The sequence below is a fragment of the Pseudophryne corroboree genome, chromosome 4, assembly GCF_028390025.1.
Source record: "Pseudophryne corroboree isolate aPseCor3 chromosome 4, aPseCor3.hap2, whole genome shotgun sequence".
In the NCBI taxonomy this organism is placed as follows: Eukaryota; Metazoa; Chordata; class Amphibia; order Anura; family Myobatrachidae; genus Pseudophryne; species Pseudophryne corroboree.
The window spans coordinates 525,130,252-525,146,549 of NC_086447.1; the positions used below are offsets into that span (position 1 = coordinate 525,130,252).

At 41.8% G+C, this 16,298-nt stretch overlaps 1 protein-coding gene across 1 annotated transcript in view; it reads right to left on the bottom strand.

The window, feature by feature from the left end:
- TRDN (triadin) overlaps nucleotides 1-16,298 on the bottom strand; it is an 862,718-nt gene that overhangs the window by 795,078 nt on the left and 51,342 nt on the right. Inside the window, exon 2 of the mRNA XM_063919338.1 lies at nucleotides 15,797-16,006. Coding sequence (XP_063775408.1) covers nucleotides 15,797-16,006 — 210 coding nt within the window. The remainder of the gene's footprint in view (nucleotides 1-15,796; nucleotides 16,007-16,298) is intronic.

Below are 16,298 nucleotides of genomic sequence, written 5' to 3' on the forward strand. Positions count from 1 at the left end.
GCCCCGTTTCCCCCTTCTATCTATGTATCACCACACAGACAGAAAAGCAGGAGGCTCCTGTTTGTGTGGTGGTGGGGAGTGTATAGCGATCACACTGATCGCACCCCTACCTTGATCTGTCCCATGCTGGGATGCACAATGGTGCCTCTTTGTGGTGCCACAAATACTATTTTAAGGGTTTTTTTTTATAAGAAGACGTGGCCGCTCCCTTTTACATTATCCCACGTGCCAATTACCCCGGCCACACTGTCTACGGCCATGAGATTAATGTCACCACTTGGAACAGGTATGGGAGATTGGGGGAGAGAGGTGCTACAATAAAATGCCCCTAATGCCCAATTACCAATATCCTCTTTTCTCTAACACTGAGGCAACAGGCAGAATATTGTATACTTCAGGATCATTCTCTGAGAGTGCATACAAAATGTCATTTGTCACATCATGGATTCCCGAGTCACAGGTATTCATACCCTTACTATAATATTTGGGGTATACTAAGAGTGATCACTTCTAATATGATGCTGAAGTGGATGGTGAGTAACTCATTTATATGTGGGATGATGGAAAGGAATAATCATTTAGTAGCCGAGACTATTATATAGTGTGACCTATTAAAATAAGAGTGATGGGACTATTTAATAACTTTAAACAGGCTGCTAAAGCAACATGTTTAAAGCAGCATGTTTAAAGCAAGAATTCCTGCATGGTTAAAATGTTTCATGTAGCAATACAACCATGCTGGGACACTGGCATCGACATTCTCATGTCGACATACTGTACAGTAGTCACTGTTGACATAGTGACTACATACTGTTCCAAGGGAACATTCTTTCTGATTGTATCTATGGTATTTGGTTAAAATACTGCCTGTCGGGTTCCCGGCAGGGGTACTATCCCACCATCGGAATACCACCAATGTAGGTGATTCTCCTTCTGTGGGTGTCCTTGACACCCATAGAGGGAGAATAGAACCTATGGCAAGTGAAGCGAGCCATTATGGCGTCCGGGATGCCAATGTTGGTATAGTGACATTTGACATTCCGTACACCGAGATCCCATACCGATCCTGTATCTATAACAATGCCATTGTTCTGGTGACAATTTTAACTGCATTTTATGTATTTGTATGGGTATGACTGCTATCGTGAGCACCTTTAATGTAAGTGCCTGGTTTGAAGTAATTATTTTGTTCTGAATATAGTCATCAGTATTGGTGTAATACTATAGTAATCCCTATAGTGGATTTCTATATTTAGGCGTTCTATACATCTAGGATAAGTCATTTATGTAATTGACCTAAGTATTTTTAGTTAAATAGTAGTAAAATTAGTGTTGTTTTAGATGTGCTAGCTTAATAGTGTAGAGTATTATTAGACAGGTAGAGAGAACGGGAATGCGGCCAAGGAGATATAAGGCAGAGGAGTCTATGTACTAAGCCTTGTAGAGAGACAAAGCGGACAGAGATAAAGTACATTTGGGAGGAGGATTTGGGAGTCAGGCCGCCCTAGGAACCATAATATTGGCTGCCCACCTCCTCAGCAGACAGCACCAGCTGCACAGTGTAAATGAGAGGGGGGAGGTGGGCCATGACCAGCAATTTCCCTCACCCATGGCCCGCACCCCCTACCAACAGCCCATGACCCGCGACACCCCCCATCACATATGCGGCCTGCAACCTATATGCTGATTGGTGCGGCCTATATGCTGATTGCTTGCTTTGGGCAAAATCTACACCTATCCATTATTTTATAACCCCATAGTCTTTCCAAGATATATGATTGGAAACTGTACAAAACATTTAAATTAACACCCCAGCTAGACAACGGTAAATTGACTTGTAATGTACACTATTAAGGATTATTCCACGCCAACCCCTGGGGATTTTCTAAACCTTCTGGGGCTTGGGTAGAGGCATCATCAGTAGTCACAGGGGTCTATGTACTAAAGTACCAACCAATCAGTTCCTGACATTTTTCAAACGCAGCCTGTAACATGGCAGTTAGTAGATATTTGGCTAGCACAACACTGTTACTACATAGGTGCAGTGCCAGCAACAATTGTTTACAGGACCAGAATAACACCGCTCCTCTAATGAGTCAACTCTGATGACACAGCAATGAAAGCTGCTCATCTGAATGTAGCAGTGACACAGACCATTCTCAGCCTCTGCCATCATGGCAACTTACCTCAGCAGAACAACTCCCAATTGTCAACTATTACCACGCTCTGCCATGTATCGCCTTGGTTGCATACGGTTTTCTCACCCATTTTCAGTACATGCTGAAAGTCTCTCACAGTTTGTAATACTATCAGGTACTTTATGATCCTACCAGGAGGTTTAATAATATGCTATTAGGTTATCACACTTAAATCTAACACTAAATCCTTTACTATATGCATCAATTAAACTAGATACTTAAGTCAATCACATAAATAACTTCTTAAGTATCCACCGTAGGGGCTAAATAATCATTATAGTAGTTGACATTTAAAAATGTGGGTATTCACTATACAATATAAAGTTCTGAATATTATTTAAATTGCTAAAATCATTTTGATAGACTGTAACGACCTATGTAATTCAGAATGTGCTATGTAACACGTGCAACTGTTTATCCTTGAAGCCTGGAAACTGTTCGCAAATGTTCTTACGGTATTGTTATAACAATATTGCCCAATTAAACCTATGCATTACTTGCAGTCAAAGCACGTAAATCGGCCTTACAAAACCTTATTATCCTGCTTGCCCACAGTTTAACACACTGAAAACGTCAGTATATCTAAATTCATAAATGTTTCCTTTGTGTCAGAAGTAAACATGTGAGTATAGATAAGTGTGTTGTCACCAGGATCAATCATTGGTAAAATACCTGCAACTTAAAAGTATACGTATAATAGTTTGGCTGCAGGTAGCGTGCTTCTGTCCAGTTGTCTGTTGTAACACAGAGCAGATAATTTGTGAGCTAATAGGACAACATTTGCCACCTTTGGCATTAAAATGCCTTGTTCCAAAATACTATTTGAGTTTGTTCTGTAAATAACATGGGTTGTGTCCAAATTACCGTTGTAAGGAGGTGTGACATGTTGCCTACTACTGCACCCTTTAGGGTGTTCTCTCTTGACAGTGTCACAAAATTATCCAGGTACTGTATGCTTGCTCAACAAATGTATAGCTACAGTATCGATCTGCACTACTGAGCAAACTGAATACTGCAGTCCTCAGACCAGAAACCATCTTGAGCAAATTATATAGTAGTTTGGGCTGGATGCATAAGTATAGATGAATGTATGCACCCTAATGACAGCCTCTGCAGCTGCAGAAATTAGGCACACTCTGCAACATAGGAGCTGGCTCAAAGTTGAATATACCGTGTATGCCCTTTTGCAGGGCATTTATTGTGTTTCGCACTGCACATTTCCTGGATGCACGTTATTACAGTAACCATACAAAAAAACAAGCGATTGCAGAGTTTCCATCACATAACCACTTGCAACTAAAAGGAGCATTACTTGACAGTACGGGGTCATTCTTACTTTTGCCATGTTTAGCGAGAGTGCGTCAGACTTGCAGACTATGCAGAGTTTGCCCGTGTGTGTATATGCCTGTTTTCAGTAGTGATTTTTCAGGTTTTGTGTTTTGGTTTTGGATTCGGTTCCGAGGCCGTGTTTTGGATTCGGACGCGTTTTGGCAAAACCTCCCTGAAATTTTTTTGTCGGATTCGGGTGTTTTTTTTACAAAAAACCCTCAAAAACAGCTTAAATCATAGAATTTGGGGGTCATTTTGATCCCATTGTATTATTAACCTCAATGACCATAACTTCCACTCATTTTCAGTCTATTCTGAACACCTCACACCTCACAATATTATTTTTAGTCCTAAAATTTGCACCAAGGTCGCTGGATGACTAACCTAAGCGACCCAAGTGGCCGACACAAACACCTGGCCCATCTAGGAGTGGCACTGCAGTGTCAGACAGGATGGCACTTCAAAAAAATAGTCCCCAAACAGCACATGATGCAAAGAAAAAAAGAGGCGCAATGAGGTAGCTGTGTGACTAAGCTAAGCGACCCAAGTGGCCGACACAAACAGCTGGCCCATCTAGGAGGGGCACTGCAGTGTCAGACAGGATGGCAGATTTAAAAAATAGTCCCCAAACAGCACATGATGCAAAGAAAAAAAGAGGTGCACCAAGGTCGCTGTGTGACTAAGCTAAGCGACCCAAGTGGCCGACACAAAAACCTGGCCCATCTAGGAGTGGCACTGCAGTGTCAGACAGGATGGCAGATTTAAAAAATAGTCCCCAAACAGCACATGATGCAAAGAAAAAAAAGAGGTGCACCAAGGTCGCTGGATGGCTAAGCTAAGCGACCCAAGTGGCCGACACAAACACCTGGCCCATCTAGGAGTTGCACTGCAGTGTCAGACAGGATGGCAGATTTAAAAAATAGTCCCCAAACAGCTCATGATGCAAAGAAAAAAAGAGGTGCACCAAGGTCGCTGGATGGCTAAGCTAAACGACACAAGTGGCCGACACAAACACCTGGCCCATCTAGGAGTGGCACTGCAGTGTCAGGCAGGATGACACTTCAAAAAAATAGACCCCAAACAGCACATGATGCAAAGAAAAATGAAAGAAAAAAGAGGTGCAAGATGGAATTGTCCTTGGGCCCTGCCACCCACCCGGGCCCTCCCAACCACCCTTATGTTGTATAAACAGGACATGCACACTTTAACGAACCCATCATTTCAGCGACAGGGTCTGCCACATGACTGTGACTGAAATGACTGGTTGGTTTGGGCCCCCACCAAAAAAGAAGCAATCAATCTCTCCTTGCACAAACTGGCCCTACAGAGGCAAGATGTCCACCTCCTCCTCATCATCCGATTCCTCACCCCTTTCACTGTGTACATCCCCCTCCTCTCAGATTATTAATTCGTCCCCACTGGAATCCACCATCTCAGGTCCCTGTGTACTTTCTGGAGGCAATTGCTGGTGAATGTCTCCACGGAGGAATTGATTATAATTCATTTTGATGAACATCATCTTCTCCACATTTTCTGGAAGTAACCTCGTACGCCGATTGCTGACAAAGTGAGCGGCTGCACTAAACACTCTTTCAGAGTACACACTGGAGGGGAGGCAACTTAGGTAAAATAAAGCCAGTTTGTGTAAGGGCCTCCAAATTGCCTCTTTTTCCTGCCAGTATACGTACGGACTGTCTGACATGCCTACTTGGATGCGGTCACTCATATAATCCTCCACCATTCTTTCAATGGTGACAGAATCATATGCAGTGACAGTAGATGACATGTCGGTAATCGTTGGCAGGTCCTTCAGTCCGGACCAGATGTCAGCACTCGCTCCAGACTGCCCTGCATCACCGCCAGCGGGTGGGCTCGGAATTCTTAGCCTTTTCCTCGCACCCCCAGTTGCGGGAGAATGTGAAGGAGGAGCTGTTGACGGGTCACGTTCCGCTTGACTTGACAATTTTCTCACCAGCAGGTCTTTGAACCTCTGCAGACTTGTGTCTGCGGGAAAGAGAGATACAACGTAGGTTTTAAATCTAGGATCGAGCACGGTGGCCAAAATGTAGTGCTCTGATTTCAACAGATTGACCACCCGTGAATCCTGGTTAAGCGAATTAAGGGCTCCATCCACAAGTCCCACATGCCTAGCGGGAATCGCTCTGTTTTAGCTCCTCCTTCAATGTCTCCAGCTTCTTCTGCAAAAGCCTGATGAGGGGAATGACCTGACTCAGGCTGGCAGTGTCTGAACTGACTTCACGTGTGGCAAGTTCAAAGGGTTGCAGAACCTTGCACAATGTTTAAATCATTCTCCACTGCGCTTGAGTCAGGTGCATTCCCCCTCCTTTGCCTATATCGTAGGCAGATGTATAGGCTTGAATGGCCTTTTGTTGCTTCTCCATCCTCTGAAGCATATAGGGGGTTTAATTCCACCTCGTTACCACCTCTTGCTTCAGATGATGGCAGGGCAGGTTCAGGACTGTTTACTGGTGCTCCAGTCTTCGGCACAAGGTGGCTGAATGCCGAAAGTGGCCCGCAATTCTTCGGGCCACCGACAGCATCTCTTGCACTCCCCTGTAATTTTTTAAATAATTCTGCACCACCAAATTCAATGTATGTGCAAAACATGGGACGTGCTGGAATTTGCCCAGATGTAATGCACGCACAATATTGGTGGCGTTGTCCAATGTCACAAATCCCCAGGAGAGTCCAATTGGGGTATGCCATTCTGCGATGATGTTCCTCAGTTTCTGTAAGAGATTGTCAGCTGTGTGCCTCTTATGGAAAGCGGTGATACAAAGCGTAGCCTGCCTAGGAACGAGTTGGCGTTTGCGAGATGCTGCTACTGGTGCCGCCGCTGCTGTTCTTGCTGCAGGAGGCAATACATCTACCCAGTCGGCTGACACAGTCATATAGTCCTGAGTCTGCCCTGCTCCACTTGTCCACATGTCCGTGGTTAAGTGGACTTTGGGTACAAATGCATTTTTTAGGACACTGGTGACTCTTTTTCTGACGTCTGTGTACATTTTCGGTATCGCCTGCCTAGAGAAATGGAACCTAGATGGTATTTGGTACCGGGGACACAGTACCTCAATCAAGTCTCTAGTTCCCTGTGAATTAACGGTGGATACCGGAAACACGTTTCACACCATCCAGGCTGCCAAGGCCTGAGTTATCCGCTTTGCAGCAGGATGACTGCTGTGATATTTCATCTTCCTCGCAAAGGACTGTTGGACAGTCAATTGCTTACTGGAAGTAGTACAAGTGGTCTTCCGACTTCCCCTCTGGGATGATGATCGACTCCCAGCAGCAACAACAGCAGCGCCAGCAGCAGTAGGCGTTACACTCAAGGATGCATCGGATGAATCCCAGGCAGGAGAGGACTCGTCAGACTTGACAGTGACATGGCCTGCAGGACTATTGGCTTTCCTGTGTAAGGAGGAAATTGACACTGAGGGAGTTGGTGGTGTGGTTTGCAGGAGCTTGGTTACAAGAGGAAGGGATTTAGTGGTCAGTGGACTGCTTCCGCTGTCATCCAAAGTTTTTGAACTTGTCACTGACTTCTGATGAATGCGGTCCAGGTGACGTATAAGGGAGGATGTTCCTAGGTGGTTAACATCCTTACCCCTACTTATTACAGCTTGACAAAGGCAACACACGGCTTGACACCAGTTGTCCGCATTTCTGTTGAAATAATTCCACACCGAAGAGGTGATTTTTTTTTTTGTATTTTGACCAGGCATGTCAATGGCCATATTCGTCCCATGGACAACAGGTGTCTCCCCGGGTGCCTGACTTAAACAAACCACCTCACCATCAGAATCCTTCTTGTCAATTTCCTCCCCAGCAACACCCATATCCTCATCCTGGTGTACTTCAACAGTGACATCTTCAATTTGACTATCAGGAACTGGACTGCGTGTGCTCCTTCCAGCACTTGCAGGGGGCGTGCAAATGGTGGAAGGTGCAACCTCTTCCCGTCCAGTGTTGGGAAGGTCAGGCATCGCAACCGACACAATTGGACTCTCCTTGGGGATTTGTGATTTAGAAGAATGCACAGTTCTTTGCTGTGCTTTTGCCATCTTAACTCTTTTAAGTTTTCTAGCAGGAGGATGAGTGCTTCCATCCTCAGGTGAAGCTGAACCACTAGCCTTGAACATAGGTCAGGGCCTCAGCCGTTCCTTGCCACTCCGTGTCGTAAATGGCACATTGGCAAGTTTACGCTTCTCCTCAGACGATTTTGATTTAGATTTTTGGGTCATTTTACTGAGCTTTATTTTTTTGGATTTTACATGCTCTCTACTATGACATTGGGCATCGGCCTTGGCAGACGACGTTGATGGCATTTCATCGTCTCAGCCATGACTAGTGGCAGCAGCTTCAGCACGAGGTGGAAGTGGATCTTGATCTTTACCTATTTTTACCCTCCACATTTTTGTTCTCCATTTTTTAATGTGTGGAATTATATGCCAGTAATATATCAATAGCAATGGCCTACTACTATATATACTGCGCACAACCGAAATGCACCACAGGTATGGATGGATAGTATACTTGACGACACAGAGGTATGTAGAGCAGTGACCTACTGTACCGTACTGCTATGTATTATATACTGGTGGACAGCAAACTGTGCAAAACTGAAATGCACCACAGGTATGGATGGATAGTATACTTGACGACACAGAGGTAGTTAGAGCAGTGGCCTTCTGTACCGTACTGCTATATAGTATATACTGGTGGTCAGCTAACTGTGCAAAACTGAAATGCACCACAGGTATGGATGGATAGTATACTTGACGACACAGAGGTAGGTAGAGCAGTGGCCTACTGTACCGTACTGCTATATAGTATATACTGGTGGTCAGCAAACTGTGCAAAACTGAAATGCACCACAGGTATGGATGGATAGTATACATGACGACACAGAGGTAGGTAGAGCAGTGGCCTTCTGTACCGTACTGCTATATAGTATATACTGGTGGTCAGCTAACTGTGCAAAACTGAAATGCACCACAGGTATGGATGAATAGTATACTTGACGACACAGAGGTAGGTAGAGCAGTGGAATACTGTACCGTACTGCTATATATATAGTTATACTGGTGGTCAGCAAAATTCTGCACTGTCCTCCTACTATATACTACAATGCAGCACAGATATGGAGCATTTTTCAGGCAGAGAACGTATAATACTGGTGGTCACTGGTCACTGGTCAGCAAAACTCTGCACTGTCCTCCTACTATATAATACTGCTGGTCCCCAATCCCCACAATTAAGCAATTAGCACACTGAGCACAGATATTTGCAGCACACTGAGCACAGTCAGATATGGAGCGTTTTTCAGGCATAGAACGTAGATATTTGCACTTGCAGCACACTGAGCACAGATATTTGCAGCACACTGAGCACAGATATTTGCAGCACACTGAGCACAGATATTTGCAGCACAATTTGCAGCCCACTGAACATAGAAACTGAGAGGACGCCAGCCACGTCCTCTCACGATCATCTCCAATGCACGAGTGAAAAATGGTGGCGACGCGCGGCTCCTTATATAGAATACAAATCTTGCGAGAATACGACCGCGGGATGATGACGTTCGGGCGCGCTCGGGTTAACCGAGTTGCTCGGACCCGTGAAAAAAAAAAGGTGAAGTTCGGGCGGGTTCGGATCCCGAGGATCCGAACACGCTCATCACTAGTTTTCTGGCATACATTTTGCACCAAGTATAGGGCTCATGTGTGTCATGATGATGATGATGACGATGATTGATGATGATGATGATACTCAAACCAAACATACACAAAGAAATGTGCATAGAGGCAAAAATAAGTTGTTTGTTCTAACGCCCCGAACCCCAACCCTTCTCTGTGTGAGGGAAAAGGTAAATGGGGTGTTTTTGCCTCTGATGTTCTGGTACTGTGAGCATTTCCATGTCATTCCAACAGCACATCGCAGGCCTCACTTTTAATTGAATCACCCCCTATGATTACTGTGGTGCTTAAGATCTCTGAATGTTGTTACAGTAATACAATGCACTTAGGAAGTATTGATAATCTTTGAAGCAATTGCTGTGTAACACATTAAACCTGTTTAGTTTGCAATTTGTTTTAACAGGATAACACTCAATATTTCTTACCTTATTTCCAGTACAATTTAATTAAGGATTTCTTAGCGACAGAGCTTACACCTGAATAAGTTAGAAATGGCTAAAAGTGTTTTGAAAACCCAGGTTTTAACATGAATTAAATTACTGTTATAAGCAATAATAATGAATATAGAAATGATCAGTATGCATTAATAAAACATATAAGCAGATGTTTTAATGTTTGCATTTTTTATTGTCTTTAAATGTACAGTATATTAAAATCCCTACAATTTTTAATGATACGGCATAGCAAAAAACTGATAAACCACGTGATTTCAGCAAAGGCTTGTTGTGACATCACTTATTCTGTATAAATTCACCATTGCAAAGAAGGCAATGACACAAACTCTGGCTTTACACTCTCTGGAACTGTTGCAAGGGGTTGGGTATGAAATCCAGGCATATAGTATCCCAATGGTCAGGATGCCAACAGTGGCATACAGACAGTCAAAATCCTGACGGATCCCAGTAAGCATTTAAACCCTAATCTACCCCTACTGCAGTTTAACCCTAAGCGTCCCCTCCTAGAGTCTAATCCTAACCATTCCCTCCTGCAGACTAATCCTAACTGACCTACCCCCCCAGGCTTGGACTGGCACACAGGGGTACAGCGGAAACCACCGGTGGGCCCCTCTGCCTAGGGGGCCCCACCTCCTGCTATAAGGATCAGGTTCCAGACTGTGCACTTGATATATACATTATACATATGAAATCTTATACTGGACTATGGTCTATTTTCAACAGTGCATTGCTGTTATTAATCTTGGGGGTAATTCCAGCAGGATTTTTTTTTTAGCAATTGGGCAAAACCATGTGCACTGCAGGGGAGGCAGATATAACATGTGCAGAAAGAGTTAGATTTGGGTGGGTTATTTTGTTTCTGTGCAGGGTAAATACTGGCTGCTTTGTTTTTACACTGCAAATTAGATTGCAGATTGAACACACCCCACCCAAATCTAACTCTCCCTGCACATGTTATATCTGCCTCCCCTGCAGTGCACATGGTTTTGCCCAATTGCTAACAAAAATCCTGCTGTGATCAACTTGGAATTACCCCCCTTGTACATTATCATGCATGCAGCAGCTGAATTTACTGTATACAGTATATTTATGAAGGGGCCCAGACGTTTCACTCTCTAAAGGTTAATCAAACGAATGAGGTGGTAGGCCACACCCCCTATGCAGACTGGCCACACCCCTAAACATGGGCCCCTACCACTGCATTCTCCCAGTGGGCCCTACATGCCCCAGTCCAACACTGCCCCCCCACCGCGCTGCCTAATCCTAACCTCCCCCACAGCCTAATTTTTACCCTCCCTCTAGTGCATGGGTCTTCAACCTGTGGCCCTCCAGCTGCTGTGGAACTACACATCCCAGCATGCCCTACCTCAGTTTTAGCATGCCTTAATAGCAGAACTGTAGCAGGGCATGCTGGGATGTGTAGTTCCACAACAGGAGGAGGGCCGCAGGTTGAAGACGCATGCTGCAGTGCCTAACCCTAACCCTTGTACTTACAAGTGGGATCCATCAGGATTCTAACAGTTGGGATACCGCATTGTATTCTGACTGTTGGGATTTTGACTGCATCCCGTAACAAGATAAAGCACAGTGTAGTGAAGCAGCTCCTTCCCCTCTGCAGTGACTGATTAGTCAATACACTAGACAACTATATAAAAAGATTTGTATAGCATATACAAACTTCTTAACTTTATAAATAACACAGAAAAGTAAGTTTGAATATTGAAACAATTGTATGTTATGTATGGAGGTGTATAGATAACAATAAATGTAAACTAGTTGTCAATTATAATATTTTAGGTTTAGATTTAATGACATAGGAATTCTAATGAGAAATGGTTGCAATAATCCTGCATCTGTAATGCAAATTGAGCAGTAGTAGCAAGTTTAATGATATAAACAAATGACATTTGTATTTATTTTAGAATTATCTCCATATCTACAGTACCATCAAATTAAGCACATGATGTATGGGGATTTCAATAATGAAAGGCATGTATTTGTAGCAAATATTAAATGGAATGAACACTAAACACAAATTTACATTTCATTATCTACACATGAATAGGGAAATGACAATGCCAGAAACTTTATTACATTTTGTGCTGAAATTAATCCTACTGTCAAGTTTTTGAAAGACAGAAGGCTTTCTGTGAATAGAAGTAATAAACTAACTATTCTACTGATAGAAAGATAACGATGATTAATCAGGAAATGACTGCAGATTTTTTTTTTAATCTACCATTTATTCCAAAATTGTAGCTTTCTCAAAATATATTCTATTTTGAAACATTCGCAAATGCATTTGCAAGAAAATGTCATTGCTGGCTTTTTATATTATGCCACAAAATGTCCAGAGTGCCATACATGAAAAATTACAATAAAATGCACACGCAATACAAAATATCCAAACAGCACAAGCGAGAAGAATCAAACTTTGCCATTTTTTTACGATTACAGTAAGATAATAATAATAATAATAATAATAATAATAACAACAACTTTCAATGACCTATTGCCATGGTAGGGCAAACAGAAAGGATTAGAGCTGCAGACTGTGTATAGGGAAGTACTGAAGACTAGGATAGTACAGGACTAGAACCAAGGGGGTGAAGGGACCTGTCTTTGAGACCTTACAGTCTAGGAGAGATACTGTAGGTAAAATAATGAAATGCAAGATACCCCATAAGGTTTAGCAAAGCTTCTACCAGTAAACACAGGAGCTTCTCTCTCCTGCTCAATGGTGGAAGGGCTTTTTTTCAACTTCTATAAGTGTTGTCAGTGTAATCCAAATGGGTACATTGACAACATTGCTACACTGTAGGGACTTTAGAAAACACCACTCTCCAAGCAGGACATAGATTCATCTACTCAGACTATGGGGTCTATTCATGAAGCGGAGAAAAGCCCCATTTTGCGGTAAACAGGGCTTTACTCCGCTTCCTGCAATGCACAGAGCAGGGTTACTGCGGAGAACGTTATTACTTCTCCAGCGGTATCCCTGCTCTGTGCTGGAATCGCAGTACCATACACTTGTATGGTATCTGCAATTCATGTAGAAGCGGAAAGCTCAGCTTTCCGCTTCTCTCCTCTGTGCCGCTTTGCCGCCTGAGGATGGTGTAGTATCTACCTGCCTGACGCTAAGCCTGTTCTTTCCCCTGGATTCCCCTGCTTTGGTACTGGCCACTCCGTCCCGCAAGCTCTGCCCCTTTTACCCAGCTCGCACTGCTTCTGGCTTGTGAGGAATCTCCTTAGCAACCACTTAACTGGCAGCTCGCCAACCATGATGTGCGCATGCGCAAGAGGCAGATCAGCGAAGTAGGCACGGCAGCAGCAGAGAAGAGGGCATCGTGGACTGGCAGTTTAGCACTACGCGACAGAGTTCAGGCAGGGATTAATGAATTGCTGTAAAGATAAGTTCAAAACCCACACATACAAATGCGATGCTTGGTGATAAGTTAGACCAAAATATCGCATTTGTACATGAATAGACCCCTATGTGAGGCAATGCAAGATCTTCAACTTGGGCAGTGGAAGGAGAGGTACAGCACATTGCATTATTTATTTTATATATCTCATCTATATAATCCAAAATGACATGAATCCTTTTGGGTAAAATTAGCCTTTAAGTGTTAGTGGTCAGATGCCATCTAATAGCATAATATAATCATAATTATTATCATTATTATTTTTATAGTAGTATATAATCAGCTTACAGAACTAATGTATTCATTTAATTACAGTACCACTGCTGCTACTACTATTACTACTACTGCTACGTCTACTACAACTACTACTACTACTACTACTACTACTACTACTACTACTACTACTACTACTACTACTTCTACTACAACTACTACCACTACTACTACTACTACTACTACTGCCACTACTTCTACTACTACTACTACTACTTCTGCTACTACTACTACTGCTGCTGCTGCTGCTACTAATACTACTACTTCTGCTACTAGTACTACTACTACTAGAAAGTTTAAGGTCTTCTGTCAATGGGGTAACGGGCAAACACAAGATTTCTAAAGGGGGGTTTCCAATTGCAGTCCACAATCTGTTGCTCTGTGGAACATTGGAGTAAGTGTAGGAGTCTGGAAAAGCAGCAGAAGAACCATACTCCCACCTCATGGTATGTCACCTATCTCTTCTTCTTAGGAGCTACTCTCTGGTACAGCACACTGATTAAGTGCTCAGATCCACATATACAGCAAACTTGCTAGAAGAAGCTGCTACTGCTGGGAATGTGCAACAGCTCTGCTCTGTCCCTTAATCTGCATGTTGTGCTAGCAGCTTTAGTAATTGTATTATATACTGTTGCTATTGTTGTCATAATTTGAGCCATTGCTCAATAGAAGGGGGATTTCTGGACAACCGGATATCCTTTGCCTATGGGTAATATTCAGTACTTGGACTGGACCAATGAAGGACAGCTATTTGCTACATTTTGTGCTACTTCTGTATTGCTCTTGTGCTGAGCAGACAAAATCCCATCCCAGTCCAAGCTTTTGGGTAAAGAGTAGTACATTTTGCCCAAGATTTGTCTGTTATTTTAACTATTAATTCTGCTTTTGATTCTGACAAGATTGACAACAAAAAATATTCTTATAACAGGATGTTACCACTGCCATACATTACAATGGGATTGATGCAACCTGGCTGTTGTACAGTGCTTGATTTGCACAACACATATATCATAACCTCAAGATTAGCTATGTCAGACCACAAGATTCTCTGCCACATCTCTGCTGTATGTTCTAGATGGCATTTTGCAAACTTTTTAAAATAATATGTTTGTTTTTCACTTTTATCAGCCAGAATTTCTTCCTTGAAGTATAATGAAGACCTTTTTATGGATTTACTCATGTACATTAACTCTTATCGCAACCACTGACAACTGTAACTCAATTTATAGAACAGTTTAACTCATAGCTTCTCTGATACAGTAGTTTCTTTTTATCTAGCTTTCAGGATATTCAATTACTTTATAGTGGTTTTCTACCCTTTCTCAGTTTTGTACCTTTCCCTTTCTATATTAGTAATGCTAACTTTTTTCTTATGTTCTTTCATCTTCATTTTATTGTGGAAAATTGGTATTTTGCTGTAGTTTGAGGAATGTATGTATGTATGTATGTATGTATGTATGTATGTATGTGTATATATATATATATATATATATATATATATATATATATACAGAGAAAGAGAGAGAAAATATGTCCATTCTCTGCTGGCACTCACATATTACAGAAATCTTGCTCCGGTGCACTATTCAAGCTCCAGATACAGTATATCTTAATGAAGAAGGCATCAAATTTTAAATCCAAATCACGTTTGTTGGCAAAGTACTTTCAGGGTAGTAACCCCCATCCTCAGGTCCACTGTTTGATTGTGTGGGCCTGAGGATGGGTTTGTTACCCCGAAAGTACTTGGCCAAACATGTGGTTTGGATTGAACATTTGCTATATCTGAGTGCCTTCTTTATTGGGACATTATATACATGATTCTACTTCTTTATCATTGTCAAAAAATTCAACTTTTATCTATACTGCCACTTTTCATCTTTAAAAATTGTTACTTGATTCATGGTAGATATTTTTGAAGCTTCAAAAATATTACACATGATGTTATTATTAAAAATGTAGCTACTTTTATGCTTATACGATCAATATTAGTCATCATCTTTCTTTTGATTATAAAATATATGAATTAATTTGCTAATACACAGTCATAATTTCCTTTTTATATTTGTACTATTAGTTATTTTCTACATTACTGTATGTGTACTACCTTTTATGCAAATATATTGTAATTTAGTTGTTAACATGTACTGTATATTTTGCATTTTTTAACTTATTTGTATTATTAGTGTTTTCTGGGTGTCCATTTCACCATAAAAGAGACTTTTTTAACCGATGGACAGGCTATATCCCCATAGTGGTATATAGTATTTACTTTTAGCCTTTTCGTGCAAATTTATTTGTATCTACATATTAGAGTATTTTGTGACTGTGGGAATTAAAAAGTAAAGAAATCATTAAAGTTACTTTGCAAATAAAATACTAGCAGTAAAGATTGGACCTACCTGCAAAAGTTTTATATTCCACCAAATCGAAAATGACAATAGCTACAGCGGACCATGTCACTATCAGTGCAACAACAAGCAGCCATGCTACTGGAGAGCTGAAAGTCGTCTTCAGGTCTTGCGAGACTGTTTTGGTCATTTTTACTGGTGGTTTGTGGACAGATCCGTTTTTACCATCTAAAACAACTGTAGTGGTGGTGAATGAACGACCTGAGGGAAAAATTACAAAAAGTAAAAAGTTTAAAAATCTGTAATATTTACATTAAGCACAAACGCAGGTGTTCAAATCAGTATTTATATTTTAACCTTGGCAAATTGTGCTCTATTAATCTTAAAAAAAGCCACCTGGCGATTAATAATGCAAATGTAATATTTGGAGACTTGGCAATTCCCAAAAATATAGACAACACACACATTATTTCTAAACATTTATTTACAGTAAATATTGCCAGTATACTAGGCAGTACTTTATCATTTGAAACAAACACAGTATTAAAATAAG